Source organism: Pseudochaenichthys georgianus, chromosome 1 (genome assembly GCF_902827115.2).
Source record: "Pseudochaenichthys georgianus chromosome 1, fPseGeo1.2, whole genome shotgun sequence".
Taxonomy (NCBI): domain Eukaryota; kingdom Metazoa; phylum Chordata; class Actinopteri; order Perciformes; family Channichthyidae; genus Pseudochaenichthys; species Pseudochaenichthys georgianus.
In genome coordinates, this window is record NC_047503.1 from 41,429,640 (window position 1) to 41,447,573 (window position 17,934).

At 42.0% G+C, this 17,934-nt stretch overlaps 1 protein-coding gene across 1 annotated transcript in view; it reads left to right on the top strand.

Annotated features, from left to right (window-relative positions):
• The first annotated feature begins 2,991 nt into the window (after positions 1–2,991).
• The window catches only part of LOC117449735 (general transcription factor 3C polypeptide 1), a 38,577-nt gene continuing 23,634 nt past the window's right edge, over positions 2,992–17,934 (top strand). The window contains exons 1-17 of the mRNA XM_034087597.1: positions 2,992–3,414; positions 4,205–4,411; positions 5,168–5,344; positions 6,528–6,671; positions 7,906–8,002; positions 8,085–8,208; positions 9,754–9,933; positions 10,603–10,718; positions 10,897–10,949; positions 11,625–11,959; positions 13,204–13,272; positions 13,762–13,895; positions 14,705–14,829; positions 14,925–15,078; positions 15,781–15,884; positions 16,809–16,939; positions 17,151–17,465. Coding sequence (XP_033943488.1) covers positions 3,194–3,414; positions 4,205–4,411; positions 5,168–5,344; positions 6,528–6,671; positions 7,906–8,002; positions 8,085–8,208; positions 9,754–9,933; positions 10,603–10,718; positions 10,897–10,949; positions 11,625–11,959; positions 13,204–13,272; positions 13,762–13,895; positions 14,705–14,829; positions 14,925–15,078; positions 15,781–15,884; positions 16,809–16,939; positions 17,151–17,465 — 2,686 coding nt within the window. The 5' untranslated portion in view covers positions 2,992–3,193. The remainder of the gene's footprint in view (positions 3,415–4,204; positions 4,412–5,167; positions 5,345–6,527; positions 6,672–7,905; positions 8,003–8,084; positions 8,209–9,753; positions 9,934–10,602; positions 10,719–10,896; positions 10,950–11,624; positions 11,960–13,203; positions 13,273–13,761; positions 13,896–14,704; positions 14,830–14,924; positions 15,079–15,780; positions 15,885–16,808; positions 16,940–17,150; positions 17,466–17,934) is intronic.

Here is a 17,934-nt window from a genome sequence, read left to right on the forward strand (position 1 = left end):
ACGTAGTGATCATCTTCTCAATAGAACATCTTTGATAACGGCGTGGTGTTGTTGCAGGAAGTCCCGACGGAGAATACTTTTGCTGTAGTTCAGGGCAGAGCCATATAATAGTAATAATATGGCTCTGGTACAGGGGTGCACCGAGCACATAACTGGTACGCAGGTTATGTGCGTAATCTGAAATGCGTACCGTCACTTGTGTCACAAAGCGCATTTGCGTACCGACGTACTTATGAAGCTTTTCCAGAAGGCGGTTAGATCACCGGACGACAGAGTCGGTCTCCGTGTGCACAGACAGGGCTGCTGTTAACGTCGGTCTGTACAACGGAACTGTGCCAAAACTACGCCAACCGGCTGCGGAGGGAGACTCCCCCCTTCACTGGAGAACTGCGCTAAAACAGCTGATCACAACGTTCACACTCTGTGGTCACGAAGTACTCCACTAGCCCCCCCCCCCCCCTCTGTCGACTTTCCATGAATTAAGACCCCACGGTTTGATGATTGATAGGTGTGTGGGTTGTCTTTCATTTTGACATGCAGAAAAATGTTATAATAAACATAGATACTGTATGTTAAATGGATATATCCGCCTTCTTTCATTTATCTTTCCATTCCCACAACAATATACATAAATAAATGGCATATTTTGGACATAGTTCGAATGGTGATTAATCATGATTAATTAATTTTTAAACTGTGATTAATCTGATTAAACATTTTAATCGTTTGACAGCCCTAATAAATATACATAGATAAATATATATAAAGTAATGTATTATTTTACAATATTTCCTCTGCATTGGATTATTATCGGATAGGGTAATAACTTCATAATGAACTACGTCTGAAAGCAGAAGTCTAGGGAAAATCGAAGTAATTGAAAAGTCTCTTCAGTGCGCATCTCACAAAATGAGATGCATTGCGGGACATGTAGTTTATGGGCAACGTGCTGTCAAGGAGCATGTAACCTTATAATAAATGTAGTATACTCTTTGCAAGCTCACATACAATTAAGTGGCGGGTCGAATTTGGCCCCCGGGCCTTGAGTTTGACCCCTGCTTTAAAGTGATATACTTAAGTAAAGGTCCGAGTCCGAACCTTGTCAATTAACTACAGGGGTCCCTCAGGGCTCTGTTCTTGGAACCCTCCTCATCTCCCTGTACACAAACTCGCTCGGATCAGTCATTATCCCGCATGGTTTTTCATACCACTGCTACCTTGACGACACCCAATTAATTCTGTCCTTTCCCCGCTCAGAGACCCAGGTTGTCGCACGCATCTCTGCTTGTCTAGCTGACATCTCTCAGTGGATGTCCGCTCATCACCTCAAGCTCAACCTTGACAAAACTGAAGTGCTTTTCCTTCCGGGAAAAGATGGTCCCACTCTTGACCTGACAATCAACATCGGCACCTCTGTTGTTTCCCCGACTCAGACTGCAAGGAATCTGGGTGTGATCCTAAATAACAACCTGTCCTTCACTGCAAACATCGCTGCAACAACCCGTTGCTGGAGATACACACACTTTACAACATCAGGAAGATACATCCCCAGTTGACACAGAAAGCGACGCAGCTTCTGGTCCAGGCTCTTGTCATCTCACGCCTAGACTACTGCAACTCCCTCCTGGCTGGTCTACCTGCATGTGCCATCCGACCTCTGCAGCTCATCCAGAATGCAGCGGCACGTCTGGTCTTCAACCTGCCTACATTTTCCCACACCACGCCGCTCCTCCGCTCCCTCCACTGGCTTCCGGTAACTGCTAGAATCCACTTCAAGACACTGGTACTTGCTTACCATGCTGCGAATGGATCTGGCCCTTCCCACATCCAGGACATGGTTAAACCGTACACCCCAGCACGTGCACTTCGCTCTGCATCAACCAAACGGCTCGCTGCACCCTCGCTGCGAAGGGGACCCAAGTTCACATCAGCAAAAACACGTGGGTTTGCTATCCTGGCTCCAAAATAGTGGAATGAGCTCCCCATTGACATCAGGACGGCAGAAAGCTTACACACCTTCCGGCGCAGACTGAAAACTCATCTCTTTCGACTCCACCTCGAGCGATAGAATTACTAACAAAGAACTGCTAACAGAGCGCTTATATACTAATAAAGGACTGGCTTATCTATAGCCAGTTGAGTAGCACTTGAAATGATTGGCTCTATGAAACCTTATATGATTCTGTTTTCTTCAAGGTTGTGTTTTCCTGGTCGAATGTACTTATTGTAAGTCGCTTTGGATAAAAGTGTCAGCTAAATGCAATGTTATGTAATGTAAAGCATGTTGTTAATAAATGTTACTTTCTACCACTGGGCAGGATAAAAGAGACACCGGAGAAGCTAGCACAGTTGCTCGTAGTTACTGAATGATATACATTTTCAGCAGTAGGTCTACTGTAAATAAACACAGCAAATGTATATGACAAACAAGTATCTTCTGTGCAATATAATAATCTCTTTTTATGCGTCCATGAGGATTATGCAGAAGCTGCACTTGAACTTTTTTTATGTCTCTATGTTAGTAAAAGAAATACAGAAGACATTGGTAATATCAATACAAAATTAAACAATAATAAATATACAATGCTATGGCACATTATTAATTTATACAAATGCATCAAATGAAAAGCACAAATTCAGTGTCCTCATTGCCCTTTTGTTTTTAAGAAAAGATAGACTTCGTATTGTTTCATTTTTTAAACCAAATAAAATCGTAATCAATAGTATGAATAATTAAATGACTTGCATAGCCTTTTAGAATGGAGAACATGTGCGTTGTTATTCCCTTTTCAACTAAACAAAAATTAGCAGGGCAATATCTCTGAATAATTTTAAAAGAGACCTCCACTATTTTGCTCCAGATTTATATATACAGTCTATGGTCAGGACATTACTAGACCGCCACCTTGTGGATAAGGTTTGTTACTGCAGAGACGTAACGTCAACGTGAGGTCATACTTAAAATATGACGTAATCACGTACACAGTCACCAGTTGGAAGACATACTTGTCAACACGTATTACTATTTGGTTATTATTAACCGTCAGTCGTATGAGAATAAAATAACTTCAGTATGCAGATAATATATGTGTAACATCCGGTGAGTTAAAAACCCGGAAAAAACCAAACAAGCTGCTAGTTAGCTAGTTGTTGTTAAGTTAGCATGTTAGCACGTTAGCTAGTTGGTAGCATCATGGATCCGTTGACTATAGTTGTGGATGAAGTGGCTTTGGAGGGACTGGACGGAATAACTATCCCCTCTCTGTGGATACGATTAGAGAATAGAAAGCCTGCTTTCCCCCTGAAACTCGATGACCACACCAAGGAGCTCGTCTGGAGGTCCCTTATCAACAACACCGAGCTGAAGCTGTACCAACTGCCGCAGGAGAGAGACGATGTGGTGCTGTTTGACAGGTGAGTTCTGCTTATAATGAAAGGTTCAGCACACTTTAAAGTGTGCAAAGAGTATTTGTCCCACTTGCCCCCAAAACAATGTCCTAAATATAATTCACAGACCATGCTGAATAATGTAAATCATTTACATTTAGTTAGTTGTGTGCTGGCCTATCAAGATACACTGACTCCAATTCTATATGTTAATCTGTATTTTATTTATCTTATCTTAACATCTTAGTGGAACGATGTTCTTACAGAGAAACTCAGCAGGCAGTTTAGAAATGTCTGATGCAACAGACCTGCCACAAAATCATATCTCAATAAAGGTTATAATGATGTTATAATGTTGTTAGATCTGTTTTGGAGGTGTGTTGTTTTAACACTTTCCACTGTGTTGAATGACCACAAGCACTTCTCTTTAGATCAGCTGAGTGCAGTTCCTTTAAAGTCTGTAGCTATTGCAATGCATTGTTTTCAAATGTAATCTGTTATGGCTTTAAGCCGGGGCATTATTAGTTAACCAGATCCACAGAAAAAAATAACATTTTCTATTTCAATATGTAGGGTAATCGTGCAGTTATTGGTTAGAGATGTAGGACTATATATTAAATAGTCTTTTATGTATTAGTTGAACTGGCAGTGTGGTGCCTGGGACATTATGAGTGTTTGATATGTATGGTATTTTTCTTTACAATTCACGTTTAAGAAAGATAGTAGGTACTACTTTAACTGATATGTTAGTGTTGTTGTTAACTCTTTGTTTTACCGTCCTGACTTTGTGTTTCCATGCGCGCGTGTGTGTTTTCAGGTTCAAAGGCATCGACCCAGAAACGGGCATTGAAACAAGACATCATTTTTCTGACAGGAAAGATGTCTACCTGGTTGATATGATTCTAGAAAACAAGAATGGGATTCAGGGCTCCTGTGCATTATTCAAAGAGAGGAAAGACGTCACTAAAATTGTCCGCTCCGAGTCCCTCGCCCCCTTACTCAACCTGCAGGAGGCTTTGGAACAGTAAGAAGAGTTTGATATTCAACTAATTCAACTTTTGTACCTTCAGAACTAATAGCTTAACCACATAAGTCATTCGTTGTATTCACCGACATTTTCAAAGATATTGAAGTGACTGTTATTTTTGTATAAATTGATTATTGTGCTTTTATTTATGTCTTAATGTGTGCATATGTATAAATGTGTCTTTGATTGTGTATATATAGGTATATACATATTTGTATATATGTGTGTTTTTGTATTCGGGATTGTGGGAAACGGTATTTTCTATCTCTCTGTCTGTACACACAAACTGAAAGATTGACAATAAAGTTGACTTTGACTTAAAGGTGGGGTAGGTACATTTCAGAAACCGGCTCGAGATACACTTTTTGTTATATTCCATGGAATGCTTTTAACATCCCGATAGCAATGAATATCTTAAGTGGTTTGACAAAAAATCCATAAAAAAATTTCATCTGTAGAAGCCGTAATACTGTAAAAAGTACAACCAATCGATTGGATGGCCTACCTGCCTGTCAGCCTTCCATCGGGGGCACAAACTTATCTTGTGCCCTCATTGGTCATGTGCGTGTTCGTGTGTGTTGGAGGAGGGGCTCTATAAGGAAGTGGCAGATTTTCTCCGGTTGTGTATTTTCAAATTTTAGCGATCTCGAGCCGGTTTCTCAAACTTACCTACCCCACCTTTAAATAAAATGTCAGAGTGCAACTGTGCATTCGTCTCATTCTCTTGCTTCTTTCCGCCCTGTCCCTCCTCAGATATGGCCGGAAGCTTGTCGTGGTGGCGTGTCAGACGCTGCGATTCAGGACCCTGATTGGTCCGGAGAGCGATCCTGATTTGAAACTCAACGACGACTCTTACTGCGTTCTGGAACGAGTCGGCCGAGCTCGATGGCAAGGAGAGCTTCAAAAGGATCTGCACGGAAGCTCCTTCAAGTACGGGACACGCACTTAGCTCGGGGTCACTCGTGCTTCCTGTTTAAGCTGAAGTTCAGAATCCTTTATTAGTCATGACCATGGCCTTTGACCCCTAACCCATCTCACCCCCCTGCTTCCACTACTGCTGCTATTTTGTTCACACCATATAAAGCAGCCTTGGGAAGGCGCTATTCAAATGTAATCTATTATTATTATTATTTTAGTCTCGCAGCGAGGAGATGTACAGTGTTACAGCAAAAGTGGCCCGGCGGGTCAAAAAAGGAGTGCAATATTAAAGAGTAAGCTCAATTATTTGATATAGAGGGAAAAAGCACACGTTACTTATTGAGTAAAAATAAAGAAAAATAATTGCACACCCATGGCTAAAGGTCAGGGTCAGAAACAGGTTTATTACGTTTGACGTTTGACTTGGTGTCGTGGTGCATACATAAAAGTAAAACAAGAAGGTAGAGAACTAGAAAAATATGAAAAATTATAAAAAAGATAGTAAAATAAAATATAACAGTATTTACATTGCAATGGAACGGAATAAAGATGAATAAAATAGTGAATAAAAATGGGCAAAAAGCAAACATATTGTTGTACATTGTGTGCATTAATGTAATGCATATACCGTACTTTTTGGACTATAAAGCGCACCTGCATATAAGCCGCAGCAGCTAAATTGTCTGTCTGTCTTGCTCTCGTTCTGTCTCTCGGTTCCACTTTTACTTTGGCGCGCTACCTGTCTCACTCTTTTCCGGCCTCCAGCTTTTCCTGCTGGAGCCCGCCGCTTAAAGGTGGCGGGCGCGGACCAGTCATAGAGCCCATAGCGTTAAAGGTGGTTAATTTTACCTGTAAATTCCATAGATTTAGGAGGTTCCCTAGTGGCCGTTAGCTGTACAAAGAAAATGGGGAAAAAAGTCGCAGTTTATAGTCCGAAAAGTACGGTAGTCTGCGTTGTGGCTGAGGTAAGGGGGGGGGGCCGGGCCTTGTGTATGAGTCCGGTAGCGGAGGGGAAGAAAGAATCTAAAGATGTGACGTCAGTAACACATTGAGGTGTTCAGGTATTATACAAATGGATAAAATGTTTGGACATTATTTCACACAAGTCCTTATTGGACAGCACAATGTGCAAAACAAGTGTCTGTTTTGCACATTGCGTGTTCCCCGTGTAACAGGCAGTGTTGTGTCTGCACAGGATCGATGCTCGGAAGCTGCACTACATGAGGAAGGCTCTGGTGAAACACGGCCTGGTCAGCATGCAGTCTCACGTCACTCGAGTGATCTCAGGACAGCAGCAGCACTCCATCCTGCTGCTGCTCAAACGCTTCTACGTCAACAGGTCTGTTTGTGCTCTGAGCTAGGGACGGGAGTGGTTCATCGAGTATTCAAAATGATTCGCTATTTTCATTATGGGAGGGTGCCTAAGTTGATTACATATTGTCCAATGGATTAATTAAATGTATACGACAGTGCCATTTTAAATATCTTAAGAAAAATATTTTAAAAAACTTGGTTTTGTTTCTACATTTATTTTTAAATATTCGTTATTAAAAATTAAAAAAATGTTTATAGGATATGTTAATCGGTTAACCGTTTTTTGGGGGGTCGAATATTCGAATATACATTAGCTTTCGAATTCCCATCCCTACACTGAACTATCATAGCAATTATTACACAAATAGCAATGAGAGTTTGTACACACAATCATGTTCCCCATCGAATGAATCCCTTTAATTTTCCTCTAGCATGTAATATCTCTAAAACTGTGAGATGAACTGTCCTTTAATATAGATCAGACATAATGTCCCCTGAGGATGGGTTGCTGTGACTCTTCGTTTACCGTCATTATCTGGTCAAATGTGTAATACATAAGGTTTATGACCTGAAAACTATAGCAAGCTAACCGGCTATCCTGGTGAACAGAGTACTCTGACCTAGGACTCTGACATGAGCATTGATCTTAAAATAAATATATGGAACCATTTATCTTCTTCACTTTTTCAGTCTACGTTCAAAAAACAAGTCACTTTTAGATTGTTTGGTGTCTGCAAAACTCCAGTGTGGCTGCCACAGGATGCATACACATTTTGGAAAGTAAATGCATCAAAATTCAAGCGCCAGCGTGACGAAAATGTCCAACGATGTTTTTTTACGATTCCTACAGCAATAGAGACGGGAACATCAGCCAAACTGTACAGCATTGAATTAGAGAGACGCTGCCTCTTGAAAAAAGCAAATAACTAATTCATCAGTGCTACATTTTTCATAAAAGTAATTAAGACTTCTTGACATTTCTTTCAACAGGCTTTTTTCATTGGAGCATGAGCACCCTTACATCAGGGTTGTATATCCCCTTCCCATTTGAGTTCACTTGAGATAAAACTGTCCATTGTCTTCTGTGTAATGCGTCTTTTCTACATCAGAGACTCTTGCAACAACACATGATGTTAAAAGGGAACAAAGCCAATGTATTTAAGTATTAGCCTATTTAATCAGTATCCTTCGTCCCACCCACTCACTGTCTAGTTCTCTTCTTGAGAAACTCCTTTTAACCCCATCTTCTTATTTTTCAGGAGGGCAAAATACGACATCCTAATGGAGTACATCTGCAACCTCCTGCAGCAGTCGCCGGGTCAGTTTGCCACTCTGCTCACTCTGAAACACCACCTGGTGAGTATCTCTGAGTGTGTATCTTTCTGCGAGTGTGTGTGTGTGTGTGTGTTTGTGGTAATAACTGTGTGTTTTCTCTCAGAATGTGGAGGACAGCACTTTCAAGCGTGTATTTCAGTACATGAGAAATGCCAAGTTGGCTGAGTTCTGTCAGTACCCTCTGGAGGATTTAGACCCGTCAGCCGGGCCGTGCATCAACAAGAAAGGTAACATGCACCTGAAGCCCCTGAACACATCAGCACAGCATGACGGTGTTACCTGAATGCATCAATTTAATAACAATAACTTATTACCAGAGTGTCATCTCAATATCAGAAGAACATGTGCAAATCGTTTTTTTGTCCTGCTGCTATTCTACAACTGGCCTTAAATATGTTTGATGTATTGTACTCGGCTTTAACGATTCACCTCAAATTGTTAGATTTTAAAACTCGGAACATTATCGTAATAATTCAGGTAAAAAAAACGAAGATAAAATCCCCAAAACATGTAGTAATATCTTATTCTTGCCAGCATCATGTTAATATCACTTTATTAATAACTGGAGCATAAACATGGATTACGTTCTGTGTAGGGATGAAACTAGCAATTCAATAGTGATCACATATGTATTGTATTCAGTTGATTAACAGTCACAACTTTTTCAATTTTGCCCTTTAAATGTTCCCAGAGTCCAACATACATATTTTGTTTTGGCAACAAACAGCCAACAATTCAGAGATATTTAATATTCTATCTTTCAAACAAATAAATGCTCATTTAAATTGAATTTGAAAATCTGAAAACCTGTGTTTTTCTGGGGGTTGTTTTGGACATTTGAGCAAAAACATTTAAAAAATTGTCAACTTTATAAAAATGTTCTGTAGTTTGACTTATTCATTAGATAATAGTTTCTTCTGCTTTGGTGTGCAAAACATATATATACAGTGTTTCCCATACATTGATTTATTTGTGGGGACCGCCACAATTAAATATGGTCCATCACAAATGGATCTCATAAAAAAAAAAAAAAAAATTATTATTATTATTATTATTTTTTTGGTGGTCTAATGGATAGTGAGGTGGGCTGATGATCAGAAGGTTGCGAGTTCAAATCCTGCCTGGAACACCACTTGCCTTTGAGTAAGGCACTTTGCCCTTGGTTACTCCAGGGAGAATGTCCCTGTGATTGGTCATTGTAAGTCGCTTTGGAATAAGGCGTCTGCTAAATGCCTAAAGTGTAAATGATATTTTTGGGAGCATAAACCCCACAGATCCTCAACTCCGGTGTGTCTCACTCATTAACAACGCAACACAGAGCAACAAGAACGTTGTCTACAGTAGCCATGAACTCGCATGTATTATCTTATTTGAGGGGGGGTGGATGCGTGGACCACCCGAATAGGTTAAGGGGCCTTTGGCTTTTCTTTTTTTGTGCGGTGCCCCCACAAATAGAATCAAATTCTGTGGGAAACACTGATATATAATAATATCTGTATAATGGCATATATTTGTATTTGAATTAGATTCAATCTAAAATAAAATAAGTTAACAAAGTGAATTTGATCATAAAGTTCATAATAGAGTGACAGAAATATCACGAGTTATTATATGTAGAAAATAGTAAATTGACAGGGTTAGGGTATACAAATATAAAAATATCTACCATCTTATTTGAATAATTTAATTACATTCTTATAATTGTTTTTTGTGTGATTATATTCAGCTTTGTGTTGAACACATACTCTGCATCATTTCACTTTGTTCTCCAGGGAAGAAAGTGCTTGTGCGCTGTTTGAGATTGTTGAAGCCGTACACGAAGAAGGGCGTCACTGATGATGACGATGATGACGACGAGGACGACGAAGATTTCCCAGCAGGGAGAATCGGATCTAATCCTCCAGAGGGGCGAATCATGGAGAGGGACGTCCTGTCGCAGGCCTATAACATGGGTTAGACCTCTGTCCTTACTCTAATCCTTTCACCAAACAGACTTCACAGATATTTCATGTGTCAGCTCAATAGTTTGGTGATGTTTCATGCAGTCAGGAAGCATTTTATTTTAGTTTCTGAAGAAGAAGAAGAAGAATGAAACCCTCTTGGTCACACAGTGACATGTGTTCTCTGCTTTTAACCCATCCTAGTACCAGGAGTCTAGTACTAGTAGCAGTGAGCGCCCGGGGAGCAATGAGAGTGAGGGGGGGAAGGGGAGTGTCCGGTGCCTTGCTCAAGGGCACCACGGCAGGGCAGGAGGTGAACTGGGACCTCTCCAAGTAGCAGTCCACACTCCATATTTAGGTCTGGTCGGGGACTTGAACCGGCGACCCGCTGGTCGGGGACTTGAACCGGCGACCCTACGGCTCCCAGTCCAAGCCCCTACTGACTGAGCCACTCTGTACTTCAAGGCATTGAGAGATCTGGATGGTTCATAAAGTAGCATGATTTTGGTCCAAAGAATCCTTCAGTTCTTTATAAGCCAGCTGCAGTGTTTGGAAGTGAATTATTTTACAGACAGAAAGCTCAAGAGTACAGAGACAACAAAACAAGAAATTCCATTGCTGAGAAATGATTGAACTCTTAAAAAAGAAGTTGCCTATATATCTTCTGTTGTTGTACTGCAGTATTATCCACTGGCACAAAGGGAGTGGCTCAGCGCGGGATCAGTTGTAAGGTGAATGTCGGGAAGCTGGAATCTCGTATGATCTGTCGACGGCTGGAGAGGGAGGATATGATTAAGGTAAGATCCCACGCTGCATTGGGGCTTCCCACAATTCAAGTGGGCCTATTACGCTACTTCTCAGGTTCATATTTGAATGCTCTGCCTCTGCTGTGACATGTCTCCATGCTTTAATGTTACAATACAGAGGTTTTCTTCTGGTCTCTCATTTTAATGTGTGGTTTCTTTCGCCCTGCAGGGATTCATGGTGGACCAGGGTCGACAGAGGACGACACAGTTTATCAGCCATAGGTGTGTATCTCAAAGTCAAAAGTCAAAGTCAACTGTATTGTCAATCTTTCCGTTTGTGTGTACATTACATTTAGCTGACGCTTTTATCCAAAGCGACTTACAATAAGTGCATTCGACCAACAAGATACAAACTTGAAGAAAACAAACCATTTCAAGTGCTGCTCAACTGGCTTTAGATAAGCCAGCCCTTTATTAGCATATAAGTGCTTTGTTAATAGTTCTATCGCTCGAGGTGGAGTCGAAAGAGATGAGTTTTCAGTCTGCGCCGGAAGGTGTGTAGCTTTCTGCTGTCCTGATGTCAATGGGGAGCTCATTCCACCATCTTGGAGCCAGGATAGCAAACCCACGTGTTTTTGCTGATGGGAACTTGGGTCCCCCTCGCAGTGAGGGTGCAGCGAGTCGTTTGGCTGATGCAGAGTGTAGTGCACGTGCCGGGGTGTACGGTTTAACCATGTCCTGGATGTAGGAAGGGCCAGATCCATTCGCAGCATGGTACGCAAGTACCAGTGTCTTGAAGTGGATTCTAGCAGTTACTGGAAGCCAGTGGAGGGAGCACTGTGGTGTACAGACGGAGAGATCGAAAAACCGTAATCTGTAAATGAGTATAGATTTGTATTTGTATTTTTCCAATATGATAACATCAACTACTCATGATCTGCTGTTTTCTGTCGACAGGTTTGTTGGTGTGAGTAATCGACTCCAACGGTTTGCTAAGGAGCAGGAGCGGACGAAGCTCCTCTACTCCTCTGCACCACAGACATTAGATGTTGATGTTGATGCGCCATCCCCTAAATCACCACCGACTGCCAAACGGAAAAAAGCATCCTCCAAAAGCCCTGCAGCGAAGAAGTTTAGGAAAGCAGATGGCGGAGGAAAGGAGGCTGTCAAGGAGGATGGAGAAGTGAACACAGAAGTTAGAGCCTTGGATGGAGAGGGAGGGGAAGCAGCAGGAGAGAAAAGCCAGGTGAAAGCTGAGCATCCTGAGAGCCCTTTCATACAAGCAGCTGAAGGTCAGAACTTCTTTTGTGTGTTTTTGCTAAACTTTATAACAGTTGACTACAGAAATTCCTTTACAGCCACAAAGTGTCAGAAACCAGTGCCTTTTACAGGTGAATAACAGCGATAATGGCTGCCTCAACACTAACTGGAGTTCCAAATCAAATCAAATCAACATTTATTATTGCCCAATATCACAAGAAATGCCTCAGAGGGCTGTCCAAAGCAAACAAAGACAAAAACAAAATACAAACGTCATATTATACCTCAACATTAGTAATGCCATGGGATAACAGCAAGTGATTGAAGTGATGGTAATGATGAGCCGAAACTAGGTAATGGAAGCTAGTTTACAGGGAAGACTGGAGCCACACGAGAACGGTAACGCAAACGAACCAAATTCGATATCAAAAAAGTCTTCCGTCCACACGCACCAGGCACCAGCAACGTGTCTGTTCACACGAGACCGCTCCAAAGCGCTGGAGACGCTGTAGTACATATGCCGGGCCTGTAAGTGGCGCTGTACTCCTGCCACAAAATACACCAAAAGCAGCGAAGAAGACTTCCCGCGCATGGTTGCCATGGTTGCTCTGGCTCTTTTTCTCCCTCCCCGAGGCAAGCGTGTGCTCCTGCTGTAAATCTCTCCGGTAGTCCACCAGCAGATGACAAACACCCACCCCTCCGCCTCTTCCAAGGGACGAGGGAACCGTGCGGCAGAGTTGCCGTTTCGCCGGTCAACATGTCCGATAAAGTTTAAATCTTCCGGACAAAATTAGAAAAGTGCCGGTCAGATGTCTTCTTTGTTATTTATTGAGCTTTAAAACAAATGAATAACGACTATATAATAATATAAGAATAAAAACGGAGCCTCTCTTTCCTCCCCCTCTTCTGACAGCCCAGCAGCTGATCTCTGAGCAGGAGACGTGGGGAGAGGCGGGGCTATTGCTTCAACGTTATCACGAAGCCGTTTACCCCCCCCCAGAGCGTTTCGTCTGCAGATCTACCCACCTTGGGACCCATTATCGTTTTCTGTGTTTCCATGTCGGCCTCGTGTGGCCGAACCGTCTATCTGATAGAGAACTGTAGCGGATACGACCGTTCTCGTTCTCGTGTGGCTGCAGCCTTAAACATGAGATTCTACCCCCAAGATATTTTACAACCGAAGAAGTCTGAATCCTCTTGACGTTTCCACGCACTTTTTGATGGTTACAGCTCTGCATATGGTCCGACTTCTTTATTCTTTTCTGTCACCACTCAGGCGAAGCCGCAGCTTGCAGTGAGTCAAGCAGCAGTGCAGCACCTGACTCCGAGTCCACTCCCACGGCAGGTAACTAGAATAACTTCAACACCTTTAAGTTAACATTTTATTTACCCCCTATAGCAGAACCAGCCCATGATTTATTGATGTATGTTAATAACCTTTATCAATGTCTTCATGGCTATTTATATGATTATAATTAAATCTGTGGCAAAATATGAGATTGTTTATACTTGAAAATATATATTCTACTATCAAGACAGGTAAACAATTCATAGGACATGTTTTTTTTATTTTTTTATCTGCTTGAGTTGACTTAAATACATGAGATACAGGTATATATATATATTGATGTAAAGATGGCAATGTTTATTTGTCACAATTACTAATATGAATCCATGGCATCTCTACCATTTGAATGTATTATGTCAGAAAGCAAAGACTTCTTTTTAGCAAAGTAGAGAAATGTTAACAGAAATAAGACTAGCTTTTGTAGTGGTTGATATCGGGATCTTTCTCTGATGCATACGTGTGTTTTCCTTCTGTCTCTTCTGTCAGAACCAGCTGGAGTCAAAGAGGATGATCCCAACTCAAATCCTTTCAGCACTTTTCCTGAGAGTGAGCCGTCGAACGCAGCCAACAACTCAGGAGACAACGACGTTGTTGTTGTTACAGATTTCTGCAAGAGACCGGTCAGTCTGCTTTCAGTGTGTCTCCGTTTTGTCCCAGCTGTTCGAGATAAGTGTTGAAGGTCACCTATTATGCAAAATCCACTTTTCCTCTCTTTTATACATCAACATGTGTCCCCTCTTCTTCGTGTCTCTTTTACATCAACATGTGTCCCCTCTTCTTCATGTCTCTTCTACATCAACATGTGTCCCCTCTTCTTCATGTCTCTTCTACATCAACATGTGTCCCCTCTTCTTCATGTCTCTTCTACATCAACATGTGTCCCCTCTTCTTCATGTCTCTTCTACATCAACATGTGTCCCCTCTTCTTCATGTCTCTTCTACATCAACATGTGTCCCCACTTTCTAAAGAGACTCTGAAAGTTTCAGGAACAAAGATTCTCTCTCTTTTTGATCCATTTCTATAAAAACCTGTCTGAAAATGAGCTGATCAGATTTGGGCCACTTTATGATGTCATAACGATGTGTTGTCTTGTGTAACCATTAGCCAATCAGCAACCAAGGTAACCCCCCCCCCCCCCCCCCTTATCACCTGAATCTCCTCTAGAGCACCATTGAGTTCTTTGTAACCAAATGTCTCTCAGAGGGGCGTGGGGAGGGGCTCCTTGTTTTCATCTAAAGTAACAGACAGAGAATCAGCACTTTTGAAACAGGGCTGAAACAGAGGGGATTATGGGTAATGCTGCAATGATCTGTTTGGTGTTTCAGCCAATCAGAGACAAGTTCTGTATATATCTGAGCCCTATAATATATTGATGAAAACAGTATAAAAGGGACCTTTAAAGGTAACGGTTCAATCCACCTCCTCCAGGCCCGGGTTCGTGTAAAAAACAAATATGCTTTGGCGAGATCTCACGAGACGTTCCGCCTGCTGAGGAGGAAGAACCTGATCGTGGAGGCGGTGCGCAACTTCAAAATCATCGAGGGTCTCTTCCCGTAAGTCTGTCTTCACTGTGTCTCACTTATTCACCAGTATTTTCTTGCACAGTAAGAAAACAAAGCAAAAACACCAACGTGCTGTCTGTCTCCAGGCTGCAGAAGATCATTACTGACGACGAAAAGAAGGATGGAATCAACACGAGGTGCTGCAAGAAGACTATCGTACGCACCGTGGACAGCCTGTCCAGAGAAGGCTTACTAAAGGTGTACAAGACCACCATCATACAGGACGGGGTCACCAAGAACGTAAGCGCACCCATCACACATTGTTAGGAAAATATCACTCGACACCAGGTTGAGAATCAATAATCAGATACTAATTTATTCTTGCAAGAAGGAGCAGAGTTAAATCACATACAAAGGATATGGTTTAACACACACGGGGCATGTTGCTCACCGGACACAGAAAAAACATCAGGTTTATACAGTCCAAAACACGGAGATAACAACAGTCGTAAATCGAGGTGGCGCTAATATCAGCCGCGGGTGTCGGAAAAGCGTCGGGTCATCTGTGACGTCTTCTGGACTTCCTTCACGCCTCATAGAAATGATATGTAGGAGACAACAAGGATGTGTCTGTTTCCTCATAAAGATCAACAACCTGAAACGCCCTGCCTCCTCCTATCCTAAAGAGGCAGCTGCAGGTCGTACACAGGTCAGAGTCACACATGATATCAGTGCATTAAAACAAACCCAAAGAGGAGACAACAGTATTTTCTCCAACACACACGGTTAGGGTTATATTTCCAAGTCTCTGGAGCATGCACATTCATAAACATGACTGTACATTTGTGAGGCCAGCTATCTTGTTTAAAAATGCTGTCCTTTGGTGAGTTGTTGTAAAACAAAAGCAGCAGGAAGCACATTTGACATACACATAAATTAGAAGTCTCCAAAATAAAAAAAAATAAAAATCTTTTTTTGCCGTTGACTTTCTTCTCCTCGCAGGTGGAGATGGTCGTTCATCCGTCCGTTCAGCCCACCGATGAAATAGTGACACGACTCATTGAACAGATCCGCTTCAGAATCTCCAGTTCTTACTCGACTGTACGGTAAGCACAAAATAAATACTCTCAAATTCTGCAGTGAGTATGTTTTCACTTTCTACTGCTCTCGCGCTGTCCGATTCTTTTGGATATGCTTCATTTAGTCAGTTTCTCAGAGAGAGAGAGTGCGGTACCGGGAATGTTGTTATTAGCATCTGGTTAGCTAGCTATGCTAACGTATATAAGGAGCTGTTTCTACAACCAGAGCTCTCTCCTGACACACTGAGAGGCTCTGATAAGCTCAGTGAGGTAAAGGCACATCTTTATATGATCAGTATAGTTATCAAAAAACAAGAGACTAAATTAAAAACAGGTATAAAATACTATATGAAAGTAAAAAATAAGTTGTTATTAATAAACAAGAATACAGTTTGAAAGTAATTTGTGTATTTTCAAATTGTAGCGCACTCGAGCTGGTTTCTCCAAAGTTACCTACCCCACCTTTAACTTCAACATTTAAAAAAAAAAATCTTCCCTAGAGGAGGTTAGGTCCCCCCTACTTAAATCATGTTCACATGGATAGGAAACTAAATACATTTGCACACGTCTTGTGTCCATATCTTTCCGTTTTGGTGGTCATGCCACAACCGTGCACGTGCATGCATGCACGAGTCATGGTAAGATATCTGGATTCAGAGGTTGCTTTTTCTTTGCACAGCATGAAAGAAAGGTGAAATGAATGGGCTGTGATTTTAGCATTTTTAAGCACAGGTTGAGTTCAATCATTTGCACGGCCCTCGGAGGATGGTGTTCAAATTGAAATGGCCCTTGAGAGGAAAAAGGTACTTTGATTCCTTATTATCACGAGCGCTAATTGTGTCCTGCTGCTGCTGCTATTACTCCGTGGTAAAGAGCAGGAAAATGTCTCGTATCTTCTGTCTTGATCGAGCCTATCTTCCTCCATCTTTTGTCTTTCTGTCCGTCCCTCAGTCATCAGCAGCATGCCGAAGAGAAAGCCAGAGAAGAAGGCGCCGCCCCTGAAGATACGAGCGGCAGCCCTTCCAGAGCCAATAAGAGAGACAAGAAGAAAAATAAAAACGACGAGTTCAAGCCCACAACAGGTTCTGGTTTACTCAATATTAAACAACAGGGAGTCATACATTCAAATTCAGAGCCCAGTTTGAAAGAGATCGTTTGATTTTGAATTGATTCAACTTTGCCCTATTGAAGTTATTTGTTCAACTGTGGACTCGCCCCTATTGAACATCCTTATGATCAGATGTATTTGTCCTCGAAGTCCATTTTCTCTTTTCTTTCTCTTTAATTTCATAGTTAAGGGATTGGGGAAGTCTCTTGGATTCCAGCCGAAGATGCATCGTATGCGTGTTGTTCATAACTTCCTCTGGTACCTGATATACGGCCACCTGAGCAAGCAGAGCTCCTCTGACTCCCCATCGACCAGCGACACGTCGGCCCAACAGAACATCTCGGCCCCCGATCCCAAACAACGGAAAGACTCCCCTCACAAACAAACACTGCCGTCTGAAAACACCGCCTCGCCAAACTTAGATGTGATATCGTCGGGTGATGAAGAGGAGGAGCAGAAGGACACATCGATACCTAGTGACTCTCAGTCCGACTTGAAAGGTGAGCGAGCATCGAGTGTGGGAATCAGGGCTTATTTGAACAAATGTGTTAACATGCACACTTAAAAAGAACAGGTTTGCACTTCTGATAGAGACAATATTCCTATTTGTTTACATTGCTATAAAAAAAATGAACATTTGAGTATGATTTTTGTTCAACCGGTGTCGGACTTATTGGACTTTGCAAACACAGCTCTCATCCTGCTACCACTTTTTTTCGGGGCGAGGCGCGCGCGCGTGTGCGTGTGTGCGTGTGTGTGTGTGTGTGGGACATGGGACCTTTAATACCTGTTTATTTCCTAGTCTTTGATAATGTTAAAAAAGAATGTCTGTTCCCCAACGTTTTGAAATGTGGGTTTTCCTTCTGAAAGCTTCTCCAGCCCAGCCTTACACTTTGTTGTGTAGTTGGTTGTTTAAAGTGCACAGAGCTGGTTCTAAAGGAGGCCAAGTGTCGTAAACTGCTGTGAGAA